Source organism: Caretta caretta, chromosome 1, assembly GCF_965140235.1.
Source record: "Caretta caretta isolate rCarCar2 chromosome 1, rCarCar1.hap1, whole genome shotgun sequence".
NCBI lineage: Eukaryota > Metazoa > Chordata > Testudines > Cheloniidae > Caretta > Caretta caretta.
The window spans coordinates 140,152,750-140,171,996 of record NC_134206.1 but is presented as its reverse complement, the minus strand read 5'-3'; the positions used below and the strand labels follow the sequence as shown (position 1 = coordinate 140,171,996).

Below are 19,247 nucleotides of genomic sequence, written 5' to 3'. Positions count from 1 at the left end.
TGAGGAGCTAGAAAGGGGGCACACAAGGGAGATGTGGAAAGATATGAAGGGAAGAGGGATGGGGAAGCAATGAGAGGAGAAATATAGGCAGGAAAGCAAGGCCCTTCAGGAAAGGGCAAACAGCTGGAAGGTAGGAGGAAGCCAATGAAGCAATATGAAGAGGGGAGTGACATGGCCAGCAGCATGGAAGAGGATGGGATGGGCAAAACTAAGCACAAAGAGGACAGGCAAAAGGTAAGCCATGATCTGGCAAGAGAAAGACACTGCAGTGATATTCTGGTTTTCATATCAGTGTAATGTATCTGTGGCATGGCAGAAAATTAACCTTGGTTAAAAATTGATCTGGAGTATGAAGGCTCATGGGCCAGATGTAAGTACTTAGGTACTTAAAGATGCAGATAGGCACATAGTGGGATTTTCAAAAGTGCCTAGGTATCTAACTTCCATTGGAAACAATGGGAATTAGGGGCCTAGATGCTTTTGAAAATCCCACTAAGTACCTATTCGCATCTTCAGACACCTAAACACCTCAACAATCTGGCCCCCATATGCCCTCCTGGAATGTGACATAAGGTTTACATCTCAAATGAGCAGAAATTGCAGAGATGATTTTGATGAGGAAGCATGGAGAGCTAATCCACTTAAATGGATGCCACTGATTTCTGAGGGTCAGGGAATGTGGAGACCCCAACAAGCTATCCAGCCTTTAACCCTCTTCCCCCAGCTAAACAAGCGTTCATGAGCCTGGTGCATTCATGGCAGAGTTGCTCTTCTGTGGCTTCTGAGCAGGTGTCCTTCAAGATGGAGCACCTTTTCACCTTTTTTGTAACAACCGGTAAGCAGGAAACAAAGAGACAATATGACTGGGGTGGATATGCTTCAAGGGGCAAAGCCCCAGAAATTTTGGCTGCTTAAGGGAGAGGAGGAAGAGAGAAAGATTTTGCTTTCCCTGCCACAAAGATATACAAGCTGGGGTATTAATGGATAAGGCATGGCCCAAACAGAATAGTACTTTAGCACCCATCATAGAAAATTCTGATGCAAAGGTGGAAGGAGTGTGTTCAAGCTCCAAACACCAAGGCCAAGAATTTTCAGGGGGACTGGTGTAATCCACACATCTCAAACTGGGAAAAGGCCAAGATCCAGCAACAAATATATCTACAGAGGCACATTGCTGAATTCTGATAATCTGGATTCATACTTCTAGCATGTAGCGACACAATGAAAAGTAGACAGAAGCTAATATGTCAAAGGAAACTCCATACTTGTGGTGTGAAATGCTTTCTGAGTAACATTAGCCAACATTAGAACCTCAGTTTTCTAGTGCAAAACCTGCATTTTATTAAAGACTAGTTTGGAAGGCCCAGTCAAAAATACATTGTGCTCAGTAAAAATTAACCATTTCCATGCTGATAATTACGGTTATCACAGGATTTTTTTTCTCTTATAATATTTACAGCAACAATAGAAATTGTACAGAAGTTAAGAATGGAATACATGCCCCAAAATAATTGATACGGTGTACCAACAACATGATACAAAGAGTTGTATATAGACACTTTACACATGGTTTATTAACTCGTGTGAAGTCTTCTTTACATATCCAACACATTTTAAAATCAGTTTGTATTCAAGGATTAAAAAGGTTAAACACAATATCACATCCCTTCCACAACAGAAAGTATGGTAAATTTAAAAGTTTGTGCGTTTTAGAATTTCTAATAGCTGCTAATGAAAGTGGGTAATTCGTTACCAATAAATTTGGAAGTTTGGAAAAACTACCTCCACAATCTCATACTTTTGGCATAGCCCCTTTCTGCCAGGTGGTGAAAAATACCATCATCAAATTCTCCAAGCCTTGCTCTTCGGCCATCCCTCTTTCTTTGAAACCATAAAATTCAATATTTGACAGTGGAGATCTAAGCAGTCCTGAATGGTTTTCTTAACAAATCAACCAGATTTACAAATGCTTCAATGGAATTTCCAACAACATTACACTTTCAGGGAGGATTTCAGTTCATGATCATTGTTCCACATAATCCAAATTTATAGGTCAGAAATTACTCCTTTTGTTGAGACATATCCTTTCATATGATGCACCTAAAATAGGAGTACAAAAACACCTTGCTGGGGGAGAAAGCAAGACAAGGACACAATCTATACTTAGGGCTTAGCCTTTTACTAAACCGTGATGCACTCTCTCTGTCATCTGATTTATATCTCAAGAGCTTACACTGAGAGCTTCAGATTCATAGATTTTCAGAAATTCATATTCTGTGCTGCAGACCTGCTTTGGCTTTGGCAACTAGAGATTTAATGGAATCTGTGAGCAGCCCCCCTCTATTTCTGAGGCTTTCCTCAGAATGGACAGACAGACAAGGTCATGTGAAAGCTTAGTCCGGGTGTTTTTTTTATACTGTGTTCTAACTCATCATAAGGGTTGATTTTTTTTGTCAAGGGTGGGGGGACGGAAATGGGACAATGAGATAAGATTTCTTCTTTGGATGAAGTGAAAAATTAAACTGAAGAAAATCCTGAGCAAGTCTAAGGATAGCTGTCTCTGCGTAGAGCAGCAAACCAGGGTGGAGTAATAGATAAGGCCTCTATCTCCCTGATAATCTGCGCTAGAGCAATAGCAAAGAACAAGGCAACTTCAATATTTGAAAACTACATGGAAATAAATGGAGGGCACAAAGGGAAGACTGAAAAGCAGTGCAAAGATGACATTAGGATTCCATGAGAGCAGCTGAGCTGGCTTAGAGGTTTTTAGAAGCACATCCAGATGAAGGCCTATTGATGCTCTGTTATTAGGCTCCTAAGAGCACATAATTCTCTTATGTTAAAGTGTAAGATGGAATACTTTATAGACCTTTTCCTGGAAAAATTACAACATTTTATAAGTCAATGATAAACTGAGGGCCAACTAAGCAAACCCTGACCACATTCTGTAAAAGAAGAGGTAGATCAACTCCTAGAGAGGACAGGAAAGGTCCAGAGCTATGTCTCTGATCTCTTAGCCTTTAAGCCATCAACTCCATATTCAGTCTCTTGGGCCGACACCCCAAAAGTCACGTGCAACTGGCTATATGTTTTGAATTACAATCTGCAGAAAGGTTGAGATAGCAACACAGGACATTGTTTTAATGGAGGGAGAGGATCCAAATGGACAACATGGAGATGGCTGACCCTAAAACTGATCTTGCGCATCTTACATTTAGTCATTGTCTCCAAGAGGGCCTCTTGCTCCAACCAATTGACTGAACACCAAGATATCCTTGATCATGAACAACAGCCATGCAGAACTAACTGCAGGTACTCTATAACCTAAATCTATGAAACTTATATCTTATACATTCAGGAGGTGTTAAAGCAGGCCACTCAGCCAAGGGATTTTTCCATCAAGAGATAGTCTTCCCCCCAAAATTGTTCCTATGATTTGGGTGCGAGAAAAACTTTGCAGTTTTGATTGGTGAGAGAAAAACTTTGCAGTTCTCTCATAACATCTGACTCAAAAAGGACTTTATGCAATGATGCTCCATGACTGGAACCTCTTCCTAGAAACACCCAAACTATGTATAAAAGAGTTTATTCAAATTGCTCCTTAAATATCCCAAAGGCTAAAAGTTAAATGGCTTTTCTCCTCATTCACTGCAAACCCGTTTATGAAGTGGTCAACATTATGACACAGACAGACAAAGGAAGTTGTATGGGGAAAGGCACCTGTTCCTAGAATAGTATCCTGATTTGAAGGATATTTTAGAAATGGTTAAATAGGGCACTCTACCTTTCTTAACGTCTCCTGTGCCATACTCCCTTCACTGCACACACTGGGCCTATTTACATCAACTCTACGACTGCAAAGCTGAGTGGTACACAGCATGGTCCCCTTTTTGGATGTCTGGTGTCTGCCAAGAGACACTGAAGAAATTAAACAAATGTTCACAACCAACACAAATTATGCAATACATCATTATGGCTATTCAGAATATTCCTTGTGGGACTGACTGGGACTCCAATGTTTCTCATAGCTCTTCTCTCACACACAGTTATAGTTCTTATATTATTAATTTGATGTATACAAATTTAAAACCTGCCTGACTCCCAAATTGTTTTAGGATCATGAACAACTGTAACCACAATAGGAGCCCAATTGACTTTCTGGCTGGTGGTCACCCTTCAAAGATTGCCAATTTTACTTTAGATAAATAACTTCATCTCCAACCTTAGCTAAACTACATTGCTCCTGTTATGAGGAATGCCTAAAATACTGCAGATTATTTAAAGCAAGTGGCAAATTTTTAAGGATGACCACCGCAGTACAGTAAACTCACACATGTAAGGACTTGTGAGGAAAATAAAAATCTAGTCTTTATTTTGTGGCTTTTCAAACTTCCTTGATCAGATGATCTTTCATAGAGACCCAACTGGAATGCTTAATAGTGGCGAAAAAGTCTCAAGCCTCTGCAATAATACCAGCCCACCTCTTCAAAGGCATAACCCACCTTTTCTCCCAGAAACCTATGTGAGAGAGGAAGGCAACAATGTCTGTAAATTATCTGAGGATGAATCAATCTGAGGCCTGTCTTTACATTGATCTAAGACAATGGTAGTCTGTAAACATGCATTCAAATTCAGAAACATTAGAACCTACACATCTGGTTCAAAAGCCTGGATCTGATCCGGCAGCAGAAATCGGCGTTTGAGGTTGGTCCTGAACTCTGTGGGTTGGGAGAATTTGTAGAGGCAACAGGTTGACTTCCTGAAGCAGAGAGTGCTACCCACTGTTCTTCTGAGACCACGACCTCTACTCACACTCAGAACAGTGATGGTGCTCCAGAGGGAACAGTGACCCCCTGAATGTGCTGGTGGAGCAAAGTGTCTAACAATTTCAACCAGCCCTGTACAATTCTATTTGCTCAGAATATATACCTTTCCTCCCCAACAGGTGAGTACCAGATAATTAGTTTTTTCATTATCATGGTCAAAAGGGCAAAAAATCTGTGTCTCCAGATTAGCAAATTTTCATGACAGTTGTGAAAGGCTAGTTTAAGTCCATGTAAAGAGTATAAATTTTAATTGAAAAGAGGTTAAGTGCCTATTTTTCAGTTTACAAGAGCCAAACTCATAGACAAGTTTAGTCAGCTTGAGTTATATAAATGACCCTAATTAATTCCCGTGAACTTGTTTGTTTTATGTTCTCATTAGTGACACCATCATAAATCAAAACAAATTGGCAAGGAATGGAAACTTAAACCCTAATTTAGCAGCTTTATTCTTAGTAAATCCACTAAATATATAATAAAGCAAAGTTAGACCTAGAGACCAATAATCTCAGTGAAAAGCAAAGCTCACACTTGAAAAATCGTTTGCTCTGTAATAGGCTTTTCTCTACTCAAGAGTTAGCAAATCTCAATTATCCTAACAAGATTCCTTTGGGAGCCTTAGCCAAATTGTATTAGCAATACACTAAATGTTGGGAATTTAGGCAGGGTTAAAAATATGGGAACATTTATACCAACACCAGTTCGCAAAATGAGAATTTGACTTTCTTTCAAACAGAATTACATACATTCAATACAGTTTACTGATCAGTTTTAATTTTTCAAGGTTTGTAGAAGTTTCTAAAGAGGAAATTGCAGTACAGGATAGAGAGATCTTGTAAATTTGGACCACCGAATAGTCTGTATGTTTTCTGGATCACATTTGAAGCTGCAATAAGGATGTTAAAGGACTGACAGTACAATTAGTAATCTCTCTTATTTAGCTTATCGCATGCTGAGGGGAAATCCACTGGAGGCTTCTGTTCTTCCTATAAATCTGCATAATGGCCCAATGTGATTATCCAAGCGTGAAGGCCTTACCAGCAAGGTAAGAAGGCTTTTAGAGGCAAAATGCAAGTGATGTATTATTTAATGAAAAAAGAAGTTCTTATAAGACTAAAGAGCCAAACTCGGACACTACCAGTCTTGCAGACATTCATACAATACTGCTTAGAGCCCCACTCTCAAACTAGAAACTGCATTATTGTCTACTGAGCTTATCAAGACATAAAAAGCACTGTTTCACACCCACCACATGTATATTATATATAATATATAGTGTTTATATATTACATATATCAGATAAAATCTGAAAAAACAACACATGCACATTTCTTTCAGGCAGCTGAGAAATCAAGAATTCTTGCTTTATAGTCTGCAAAACTTGTTACCAATTTGTTTTTTTGTACTGTGAAAACCTGAAACAGATTGTAACCTCTGAGCCAGATTTTGCAAGTGTTGGTGTCAATTTTGTTTAATGTTCTTAAATGCATTATTTTGGACATCACCTCCTTTTGCAATGAAGTAGGAACTCCAGATGTTACTAGATGGCTATTTTTGCATCTATATCTGTGGATGAATCAGGACATTCATGCTCATCTTGACTTCTTTTTGGAAAGGACAGAACGTCTGTAAGAACAACTGATATATGAAGACAACAGGCAGAAAGTGAGCTACACTGCAGACGGATGCAAGAGTTGAACGAATTAGTTTAAATGTAGGAAAGATTGTATTGTTCTGACACTACAGCCTGATGCTCCTCTCACCTACACCAAGTTTATACCAGTGTAACTTTTCTGACTTCAGTGGACTTGCTCCTAATTTACACTAGTGTGAGAGGGGAAATCAGGCCCTACACTTAAAATCCATTGTTATAAAGGCAATCCCTTTTCCTTCCATAATCTTCTACAGGAGACTGAAACCTCACATCTAATATTCTGTAGAAACTAGAAACTGACTGCGAATGGGAATATTCCGATAGCGAGCTACAAGGAGAAACGAAGCTGCCCGGCACCATTCCTACCTCTATCTGAATATCATTATTTTAGTAGCTTGAAGTATATCCTGAAACAGGAAGAAAAAAAAAGTGCAAGAGCATTTTAAATTTAAATACAAGATTTATCTTTCTAGTTAGTAGACTTTTAAACCAAGTGTAAAATACATAGATGCATAAAAGCTTATACCATGATTTGCAGTGTCACGCTATGTGTAAGTGTCACAACTTTGGCATGTCACTTGCAACTCATGCTAGATTTCTTTGGTCTTCACCCTATTATTAAGTGGAAGAGCATCTGCTTTAGCTTGTGGCAAAGGGGCACTTTCTCCCTTTAGAGAACGATAAGTGATACCAAGCTTTCTATTCTCTTGATGCAGATGCATAACTCCCATTGACACTAATGGGAAAGCTAAGTGCACATGTAGGGTAGAATATACCACATTCAGATTATTGTACAGTTCCGCAGTCTCTTACATTCAGCCAGTAACTCCAACCAAATAGCCAGTATAACATTTTGAAATGATTATACTTTTGTTTGCTACCAACAGCCGTGCCTATAGTACTGCGCTCTCATAGCTGAGCAAGATGCATACTGTTACAGTCACACTTATATCCACATTCAACTCCCTTTTATTAGAAGTATAATACTGCACTTTATATCACAAATGTATAAAAATATGGCAGATAGTGTCATAACAATACTTTTCTTTTAAATGAGTATATTTAAAAAATCAGACAGTTATTTACCATTTATAGAGAGAGAGAGAGAGAGAGAGAGAATAAAATACTCCTGATGCAATATATAAATGTTACTGTTAGTTTTTATAGAAACTACGGTAGCTGTTGCACTGCTTCACAATGTTTCAAACAGCTCAAAATAACTTTACATTGTAACAGAAGAGATATGATAATAACAGTACGATATTAGTTCATCATCAATAAATATTACAAATCCTATCAAATGTGGAAGTTTAAAAAACAAATTGGAGACATACAATTCAACGTTAACCCTTAATAGGGATACTTGTATCACATAAACCCCACTGTTCTAACTAGGCAGCAAAATATGTAGTAAGGGCATAGGTCTAGACACTAATTTTTTTTCACCCCTCCAAGTGCCAGTACATACTTAAACTCTCCCAGCTTTCAGACAGAGATGTGCACCGAGCTGGAATGTAAATGAGACAAAATGGCAACACATTTCTTCTCCCTGAACTGCACACTATCGTCCAATGAGATTTCTGATGACTGGTAATTAATAATTCATCTTGTTTTACTGTATGATCCCTGACTATCAGCGTGGTGCCAGACGGTATAGCCCCACAGGTACATATTGCACACTTTTATAAAGCTGAAAATACAGTCTTACTATCACCAGCACCACCACCAAACCCTCGACTCAAATTCCTGTGTTAATTGGTGTACGATCGGGAGTGCCATTACAAGGCCGTCTCCTTTAAATCATTCAGATTTGGCATTCGGGATCGGTTTGTTCGGTTATACGTGGGCCCATTCTGTCCACTCTTGGAAGGCAGTTGATCAGAGTAGGAAGTCCCGTCACTAGCGCTCCTGTTCACCGGAGACACATGCCAACTTGGTTCTATCTGGCTTGGTATCTGAAGCGTTGGCCTGCTTTTTGGTTGGGACTCCTGACGCACATTGCTGCTGCTACTGGAAGTCTGACTTATGGGGTGAATTCGCACTTCAGAAAAAGAAGCTTTGCCTGGCTGACTTGGTAAGGGCTGGAAGCGGGATTCAGAGGGGATGGAATGATTTGAGGAGGAGGAGAGATGTAACAGCTTCCGAAGGGATTTTAAAGGTTGGCTCTGGAAGACAAAGAATGAGGGAAACGTTTGGTCTTATGCCCTGCTGTTATACGAGCATGCCAGCCTTTCTGTAGGAAAATTAGCTGCCTTGGGCATATCTTAAACTGAACCAGCTTAACTTTAAAAAAACATCAGGACTTCGTCACTTTTACTGTTTACTAATTCTGAATATTTCATTTCAATCCACTGACTAGGACCCACTGTACAGGAACACGGAAATACACCAAGTGCTTAGTGGGTATGATCAGTATCTACCATTGCTGCCTCAGCAGTTGAGATCGCTACAAGCGGAAAAACTTTTGTTCCCACTGAGTATTTTTTTAAAACATGGCAGCTGCAATGAAGTTCTCTTGTCTGGTTTTGAAACTCTAGGGGGATGTCTACATGAGCGCTTAGTTCACAGCAAGCTGGGATGTAAGCTTACCCGACACACTAAGTGTCCATGTGGAGGCTCCTGTGTACTAAAATTTCTGCAGTGTGCTTTGATCTGCTCCTGTTTCAAAGTGAAGTGGATCAAAGCACACTAGAGAACTTTTAGTGCCCAGCAAGCAGCATGGTCCACATAGACACATAGTGCATGGCAGAGTAGTATGGGGTAGATTTACACCCCAGTTTGCCTCAAACTATGTGTGTGTCTAGACAAGGCCAAATATTCTGGTTTTGTTTGAGAGCGTCTCTAATGCAAAAACATAACCAAAGCTTTTGCAGCCTCAAAGGTGGACACAGGGACTATTATGGCTTCCATTCTGGATTTATAGGTAATTTTTGCCACTCCTATAGTCCTATCGGTATTGCCCCGAATCCAAGGCTTGGGAAGGGGAAAGGAGGAAGATTTGTGAGGTCCTTCCAGCAGGTGATATGTACTGTATAGATTGTAATACACTGTTCTTCTCTCTGTCTCATGTCTCTTACTTCTCAAACAATTATGCAGAATGGTAGCCACATGACTGAGAAGTGAGTGGAGAATAATGGGAAATGCAATTTTTCTGTCCACTGCAGAAAAAGCCTGTCAAGACACCACAGTCAGAGGTTGAACGGAACAGAAAATGTCACTTACGTGAGTCTGGATTTCTGTCATCTTCTCAGGATGCCAATCCTTCTGCCTGCTGCTCTGGAGATTGGAAGAGTGAATGGCTTTTTGTAATGCCAAAAGATCCTGACCATCACTGCCGGGCATCTACAACATAATAGTAAGCAGGGGATTTCAGTAGGTCCTTAAGAATAGGTGTAGGAATCATCCCCCACTCCTAGTTAATTATACAAAGCAGGTGAAGCCCACTACTGCAGCTGAATTGCACTGTCCTCTCAATATTTTCCCGCATATTAAAAGGATAATATTTGTGGCTATCATGCAGATTTGTTACAACCTCAACCCTTAAAAGCATTGCCATGCTGTTAGTTGCTGGAAGAGAGAGCATTTTAAAAAGCCTACAAAAAGACCTGCAGTGCCTTATCCTCATTTCAATAGCATTCCATATTGCAGTTAAGACCATGGGCCAGTTCTGTAAAGCCAAATTTTGTCCTGGATGAAAACAGATCAAAACTGTATTTAACTGGGTATATTGCTAAGTCTTGCTGCTACAAATGCAGGGGGACCCTATCCTCAAGTTCAACGTATTTGTGTGTCTGTAAAACTTGATGAAGAATATGTAAAGCTTTTTAATATATAGGGGATTTACCTCATACCACAATTCCATGGAATAATAGACAAAAACAAAACCACCACCATTTGATCTCATTAAAAAAAGGTCACCAGTAACAATTAGAACAAAGAAAAATCCAGCCGCAGCACAAGCTAATAAAAATTGATCTTTTAATGAGCCTGCACTTACAATAGTTGATTGATTAAATTTGGACATAAGAGAACAATCTGCAAACAAAATATAAATACAATTTATAAACCAAATTATTTTAAAGTTTATGTTTACTGGTCAAACAAAAGGGAAAAGTCACTGTTTTACAGTGTAACTGATTTCAGGAGAATTTGCCTTCTTTAGTCTTAGTCCCAGGCTCTCCCTCTCTTCGCAACTGAATATATTATATTCTGAGTATATCTTCGACTACTCAATTATGAATCCTTTTTATTAGACGTACTCTGATAGGACTGCTGATTGTATTTGAATTCATGGAACTGGTCCAAGATACTTAACTGTCTTAAAGAAAATGTGACCCCATGAAAATATAATACATGCTGCTGTAGTCAGTAAAACAAGTTTACTGGAGCATTTTTCAGTGCTACTGTACTTAAAAATTAATACCATGGGTAGAGTGACTACAGGAAGCTTTTTCAAAGAAGAACTATGCTTTAAATAATTCTTTGAATTAAAAAGAGGAAAGAGGGATTTCTTGATGCTTGGATTCTCCCCGTTGGTTGATTCTATCTGCAATATAAGATATAAAAACTAAATGCATAAATAGGGCTTCAATGACACGATCTGTCCTTGGCATATTCATGCATAAATGGTACTTTTAAATATTAACAATAACTAACAGATCCTATACTTTCTGGACAAGTTCAAATTGACTGCTATTCTGAAGAAAAGGATGCCTACGAAAGGAATCCCAGGTATCACTAAACCTTTATATATGTAAAGAATGTGCAAATAATAATGAATGTGTGTCTATGTTCAGACTGATCCTTCACAGGATCTACAGAGCCTGATCCAAATCTTATTCCAATCAACAGAAATCAATCATTTTAAGACTCTCATTAACTTCAGTGGACTGTGGTTCAATCCCATAATTGTGGCAATGATATTTTACTAGCAGAAATATTACTAGAGAAGTTTGCATCTTCTGTGAAACTGTATGTAATATTTATTTTCCAGATATACAATTAATAATAGTAATATGTTTTAACTATTTTAAAAATAAACAAAAGCATTAGTATTTCTAATTTGGCTGAAAAGAGTTTGGGACCTCAGATACAGGTTTGAATAAAACACCTTTAAACATGGTATTTACAGTTGCATGATTACTGGCTGACATTTTGTTTCTTAATATATGAGAATACAACCAGACGTCATGACACTGGGTGCAAGAAAACAAACAACAATATCCACGGTCAAAAATCACAAATGGGATACACTTCCCTCTCAGTGGAAATCTGTAAAATATGTGCAGTATTATTTTGCCTATAAAGGAAAACTTGACAGTGTAGTATTTTAGACTGTATAACATTAATTAACAGAAAGACAGGCATATTGGTGAAATTCAAGGTTTTTAAAACAGCTCAGCTTCTAGTTTCTAGCTAGAAATTGTATAAATAAAGGACAAAAGATTCATTAGCTGGCTTAGCGCCTTTAAAATCTTATGGTCTGAAGATTCACACTATTTGTAACTCAGCAAATTTTGACAAAAACAAATGATCACCATGCAGGGTGCTCAAATATAACTGGCTTTCTTCGAGTACATTGCTTCTTCAGAGCCACACCATGGAGTATGTGCCATAATGCTACAAGATCTGGGTCCATGTGGAAAGCAGCGACTGTTGAGAGTGCACACAACCCCTCATGTGGATCAAAATGTTTGATTATAGATTATGAAAGGAGCCATGGAGGCTTTAATTATCCTCAGTTCCTTTATGCTACATCAGGAAGGATTCCAAGCAAGAGAGAAAGGAGAGTGGGTGGGAATGGCTCTGCAGAGACACTATCTTTGTGAGAACTCCAGTAATAGGCAATTAACCTTCCTTACTCCTTCAAGAATTGCCTCTGGAAAACCCTACTCTTGGGAGAACAATTATCAGGAACAACTCTCTGCAGGAGAAAGGGCCAGGATTAGGACAGGAGATCTTTGGCAAAATGAAACTTACCAAAAGACACAAAGTCCGGTAGTGCCCAGCAGGCCAGAGTGTGTCCTGAAGCACTGTCAGCTCACAGAGGCACTGCTTGCAGACAGATTTCTCAGACTACAATTTGTAGTGCCTCAAATGAGGCTTCAAAGCCCTGATCTGCATTTGGCTGTAATTGGTTTATTCTGAAGTAGACATGTGAATTTATGTACTTGCCAGGGTACATGAGACCTAAGAATCTCAGAAATGACTTGATTTGCCACGAGGCTGTATCCCTATGAGCAACGTGTATTTGAATGTCAATGAATTTTTCTTGTGGTAGAAACGCAGCTAACACTGCATTGTTAAGAGTTTCTGCTACAGAAGCCAATCTCTGCATGGAAATGAAGGTAGCCTTCTAGTTTATCCCAACCCCTAGCTGCTCAGAGTAGGAAGAAGATAATATGCAGAGAAGAGGAGATTGGGCCTTGAGAAGCTAGTCATCCAGAGAGGAGTAAATAGAACATCCTGATGCTTTAGGTGGGCTGCCTCAACTGCCTGGTATTTGGTGAAAATTCAAGGAACTGTATCTAAACCAAACAGGAACACCTCACACTGAGTACTGTCCACATATAACCTGAGATAATCTCTATGAGCAGTCCTGTTAGAGATACAGAAGCAGGAATTGGAAGAAATCCTGGTCTGCTCATATTCTGAGGCCTGGTCTACACTGAGGGGGGGAGAGAATCGACCTAATATACGCAACTTCAGCTACGAGAATAGCGTAGCTGAAGTTGATGTATCTTAGGTTGACTTACCTCGTATCCTCACGGCGCGGGGTCGACTGCTGCCGCTTGCCGCAGTGGAGTACAGGAGTCGACGGCAGAGCCATCGGGGATCGATTTATCGCATCTACACGAGACACTATAAATCGATCCCCGATAGATCTATCACTACCCACCGATCCAGCGGGTAGCGTAGACGTACCCTTAGATGATTTCCCACTGCCTTAAACAAACAGAGTGGCACACTCTTTCAGTTCACTATCAGAACAGATTGAGTACACAGATATAAGGGAGCCAACAATGCCAAGAGGTGAAGGCTACTGATACGGGGACTGATGTAGCCTCAGTGCTTACCTGTCGGATCCAAAGACCCAGTTGGAGTCATTAGGTCCCCAGATCAGGTTTTATGGTTCTTATCAGACTCTGGCTCCTAATCTGTGCCACTTCTTATTAAGAATGGAGAACAGCAAAAGTAAGCACTCTGTATAAGACTTGTAGACCCTTGTATATTGACTTTTTTGGTGCTCTTAGATCAAAGGGCTTGATTTTTTGAATGCTTTATGTGCAGTGCCATCTAATGCACACTGTATGAACTCCTGCACAGATCTTGGTCTGGAAAAGGTTGACTCAGTGTTTATATGCTAGGTTTTCAAGGTCTCTATCAACATGAGATAGAGACACTACTTCCTTGACAGGTTGAACCAGAGTAGCGTAGAACCTGTGCAAATTCAGCATCTCTTTAGGAAATACCCTTCTCACTAACCACCACTTGTATCCAGTGTGCTCATCTGTCACGAACATTTTACTACCACATAATCACACTTTTTAGATCTAAATATTTTACCTGGGTCTGTCATGCAACAGATCAACTTTTAGCTGGGCAACAGAACAGACATGAATATTTTCATACCCATGAAATAGCATGTACAAATAGCTTGGAAACACACATCAGCACAAATCTAACTAGCCTTCATCAATACTAACATTCATTTATAAAAAGGGGGATTAAATACTTTTAATTTTTGTCTTCAACCTACAGCTAACATATAAACTAGATAAACAGATAAAAGAGACAGTGGACTGATACCACAATATAAATTAATCAAATACATGTTTGGAAACCTGCAACTATGATGGTAGGAAAGGAACTGAGGGCATTTGTGGGAGAAGTCCCTTATATAAATTTGAACCATGATCCTAAGAAGTGTATGCTGCACACAGCCCCAAGGTCACTTACTTTCTCCGAGGAGTGCGCTATCAAGAGTAGTGATCTGCTGAGCCAGAGTTCAATGTAGAAATTATGTGGTGTCAGCTGATATATTGCTGCTAAAATCATGGCAGCTTCCCTTTCTCCCACATGATATCATCTAGAACTCTGGCCCATTTTGTGTGATGACGACAACAGGCCTGTTTCTCCAGTCATTCACAGTGTAAACCAGGATGATTCCACTGAAGGCAATAGTGTTAAACAAGTATAAATACTGATGTGCATGAGAGAAAAATCAGACCCAGAGTGTTTGTATTTCGTTAGCCCAGTTCAAAAGGTTTATTTATGCATCAGGCTGCTGATTTTGTAGCCGAAACACCAGAGAGATAGACAGAGGTTGTGATGAAAAATACTCTGACATAAAATTACTGTAGCTGTGGCTACCAACCAGATTAATCTCCTCTCTCCCAACTTTCCCAAAACACAGAGTAAACTCAGTTCTGTCAGATATACATTTGGAATCCTTGGCTCTGGAAAGGATCTGAGGAGTGTTATGAGAGTAAAGATCTGATTTAAAAAAGGTGAGACCTCTGCTTCTGTATAGGACCTGCTCTAACTCCCACTGAAGTCAGCAGGAGTCTTTCCATTTCTTTTTGAGGAGTTAGATCAGGCCTATAAGTAACACTGAAGCTGACAGAAGATTGATATGTTGCAAGTTGTGACACTATTAAAGGACAGTTTCTAATCTCAGCTCCCTAGCGTGTATCACAACAGATCCACAAAACACTTGCCATTTGTTTTTATTTATAGACTTTTCTATCATGATTGTAGCTCCAGTATCTGATCATTAAAATATTTATTGTCCCCATGTCCCTGTGAGGTAGGGAAATATACTCTCCCAATTCTTAAGAAGGCAAACTGAGGCACAGAGAAATTAATGACTTGCTACAGTCAAACTGCAGGTCTCTCCAGAGCTTGGAATCAAGCTCAAATCCCAAGTCCACTGCCTTAGCAGTGAAACCATCCTCCCTCTCAAACCAACATAGCAGAAGATACTTCTAGATGCATGGTGTGAATGATCATGTATCTGAGATTAGAATCTGACCCTACCAATTTAATACAAACAGTTTACAAATACTCCAATAATGATACTCTCTCCAAACACCAATGCCTTGAAAGCCAAGTATAGCCATTATGAGTAAAATGCTTCTTTCCTTCTTTTTTATTTACTAGACGAAAAAGTGTGCTGTTTTCCATAATCTTTGTTTACTAATAAGTATTCTCATCCCAATCTCCCTAGACTTTTCCATCTTAAAATTTGGCAACATTAAAGTTGTTCTTTATTTGTCAATTTTTTTTTACTTGAAGTCACAAACAAAAAAGTTTGCAGCAAACAACAATTCAATCGCTCTATATTACTGAACTTCTGTTCACATACATTTTACCAGTCAGTAGTATAGGCTGTTTTGTGAAGCACACTGACCTAATTTTTAACATTTACCCAATTTTAGGGCCTGATCCTAAGTTCAATTACGTAAATAGGAGTCTTTCCAATGGACTTTGGATCCAGATCTTAGTGTACAGTATGTAAACAGTATAAGATCATTATTTCAATATGGCTTTGCAGCCAGCTGATGATTCTGTCACAGAAACATTTCAGGGATCTTAAATGCTGCAGCTAACTAACTACTGATGAGTAGTAAAGCTTGATCTCATGAGTGAGGCAGCCTACATATTTACAGTCCATGCAGACGTGAAGAAAACCTTCTAGGTGTAGTTGGGTGTAGGGCAATCTTATCTGCCTAAGTCTGAAGACAGACATCTTCCAGCATCTGATACTGCCTATAGTTTTGCCAAAACAGCAGCAGAGTGGCTCCTGGCGAATGGGAGCTATGGAGTCGGGGCTCAGGGCAGGGGCAGTGTGTGGAGACCCTGTGCCTAGGAGCTAGAGGGACATGCCTGCTGTTTCTGGGAGCCATACGGAGCCAGAGCAGGCAGGGAGCCTGCCTTAGCCCTGCTGTGCTGCCAACTGGACTTTTAGCGGCCCAGTCAGCAATGCTGACCAGAGCCACCAGGGTCCCTTTTCGACCAGGCATTCCAGTTGAAAACCAGACCCTGGCAACCCGACCTGAAATGTGACAGAATTCCAAGGGTCCTGGATGCAAGCAAATAAATGTAGAAAGTATAGCTCCTTAGCAAGTAAACATTTGAATAGGCAAATAGGTAAATCCTGAACAGGAAAAGAAGACTACTTCCACAAGTTAAAAAGCTAACAGATGTACACAGGTATACCCACACATAATATAACAATACAGCAATGGTCTAGCTCATTTTATGGTGGCAGCTCCAAAACAATGGAAAATATACACTATTTTATAAACTACTGGGTATACTTACAGTTTGAGATTTCTTCTTTTTCTTTTTTATTGCCCTGAAAAAACCTTGTTTCTCCTTCTCCTTGAGTTGCTCCGACTGACTGTTAACATTTTCAGGACTTTTCCTAAACATGAAAAAAATATATTGTCAGAGAAAAATCTTTGGATGTTATGTCATCAGAGATCATCTTTGGATTTCAGGTTAAAGAATGCAGATATTTTTAAACCAAAGATATTAAAAATATTTTATTACTTTATGGCACAAGGATTAACATAAAACTAATAGCTTTCCATTTAATTAAGAATGTTTTATCTAAGGACACATTGTTAGGTTAAAATGGTTAACTAAAAACATCCAAGGAGGTACTTTGGGGTACTTTAGTTTGTCTAATTTTTCAATTGGGATTTTATATTCAAACCAAAAACATCACAGAGAAGATATTACAAAAAAAAAAGTAATATCTGAGCAAATATACAAACAACTATATCAGATAAAATCAGTTCTAATTCACCCATCACTTGTTTGAGGGTCACAAGAGCTGTAACGATCAGGAGACAAACAAAAGATTGTCTACAAAAATTCTTGAGCTTTGCTGACATGGCTCCAAATTTATCATCGCGGAAGCTACGGAGATCCATTGTTGTTCACTTCTACAGTTCCTCTTAAACCTTTCTTATAGATGGGTCTCTCTCTGGATCATGGGACACTGCTGGCAAGTGAAGACTGCAATAACTCCAAATTTCTGTGGCTAGGACTGAATTTTAAATTTCAGGCTCCCAAAAACTCTGATCCAGAGCTGATCAGCAACAGATTACTTTCAATGTAAGGAAAACAACTACACATTTTATTTTTCATATGGATGAAAAGGCTAGGACATATCCCATGCTCAAAGTATGTTCATTATATCAGAAGTTAAACTCAATTTCTGGACATTATATATTTACTATATAAAAGCAAAGTCAGATGGGAATCCAAATACAAATGTATGAGGTGTCTAAAGGCTGTCACAAATTGAATTTGCTGAATAAGATTTTTTTTCTTTTTTTGGGGAGGAGGTGGGATCAGTTTGTGATGTGTAGGAAGAAAGGAGAAGTGGACATTTGCATAATTTGTGATTCTAGACCAAACATCTACACTAAACCCCCCTCTCTAGAATGCTCCTTCTAGATTTCAGCAATATGCTTTTCATTAGAAAATTACAAAGCTATAGTTAGCTTCCATGAAAAGTCATTAGTATAGTATTTAATGACTAGATTCTTAAACAAATTTAAAATACATCAAATTACTAAGGATTTCCACTCCATCCAGCCTTTTGCATTTGGTAATACAGCAAAACTGCAGAAAGGCTGTCTTCTAACTATTCACCCATTTAATGCAGCCTGGAAGAAATCCAAGAGTAAACTACTGTCATAAATATAAAGGGAAGAGGTTAAGAAGCTCTGATACAGTACTATAAAATCCTCTTACCTGTAAAGGGTTAAGAAGCACAAGTAACCTGGTTGGCACCTGACCAAAATGACCAAGAAGAGGACAAGATATTTTCAAATGTAGGGCCGGGGAAGGCAGGGGGTGTGGGGGGGAAGAGAAAGGCTTTGTCTGTCTGTGTGATACCTCTACCTGGGGATAGATCAAGAAAGCAAGCAATCCAACTCCTATAGAGTTAGTAAGTAATCTAGCTAGAAAATGCGTTAGATTTTCTTTTGTTTTTGGCTTGTGAAAGTCTCTGTGCTGGAGGAAATGTGTATTCCTGTTTTGTGTCTTTTTGTAATTTAAGGTTTTGCCTAGAGGGATTCTCTATGTTTTGAATCTGACTGCCTGTGAGATTATCTTCCATTCTAATTTCACAGCAGTGCTTCTTTTACCTTTTTTCTTTCTAATAAAGTGCTGTTTCTTTTAAGAGTCTGACTGATTTCTCTATGATCCTAAGACCCAGGGGTTTGGGTCTGTGATCACTTTGTAACCAATTGGTTAGGATATTATTCTCAAACCTCCTCAGGAAAGGGGGTGTAAGGCTTGGGGGAATAGGAACTCCAAGTGGTCCTTTCCCTGATTCTTTGTTAAACCACTTGGTGGTGGCAGCGTACCCTCCAAGGGCAAAAAGTTTGTGCCTTGGGGAAGTTTTACCCTAAGCTGGTAGAAATAAGCTTAAGGGGTCTTTCATGCGGGTCCCCACATCTGTACCCTAGAGTTCAGAGTGGGGCGGGAACCCTGACAACTACTGACAGCTTTATGGATGCCTTCCATCACAGAGGTAACTTAACACGGACAACACACACAGCTATTGACCCAAAAGTATGTGGTTTGAAATAGTTCCATCTTCCCTAACTTGTAGGCCAAATCCTTAAAAGTACAGAGTCCCCGCCACCAGGCTGTGGACTGAGCAAGTTGCGCTGAGGAATCCTCGGCCTCACCCTGTAGTATGCAGGGTGCATCTACTACCATCAGAGAGCTGGGGTGTGAGAAAA

At 39.4% G+C, this 19,247-nt stretch overlaps 1 protein-coding gene across 6 annotated transcripts in view; it reads right to left on the bottom strand.

Moving 5' to 3' along the window:
• Positions 1–1,316: 1,316 nt before the first annotated feature.
• The window catches only part of CDKL5 (cyclin dependent kinase like 5), a 208,765-nt gene continuing 190,834 nt past the window's right edge, over positions 1,317–19,247 (bottom strand). For 5 of the 6 annotated variants that reach the window (XM_075131653.1, XM_075131656.1, XM_048862298.2 and 2 more), the window contains 4 exons: positions 16,804–16,906; positions 10,901–11,023; positions 9,700–9,819; positions 1,317–8,642 (listed from right to left, as the gene is read on the bottom strand). In XM_075131653.1, the coding sequence (XP_074987754.1) occupies positions 8,256–8,642; positions 9,700–9,819; positions 10,901–11,023; positions 16,804–16,906 (733 nt within the window). In that variant the 3' untranslated portion in view covers positions 1,317–8,255. The remainder of the gene's footprint in view (positions 8,643–9,699; positions 9,820–10,900; positions 11,024–16,803; positions 16,907–19,247) is intronic. The other variant, XM_048862327.2, reaches the window with a different exon arrangement.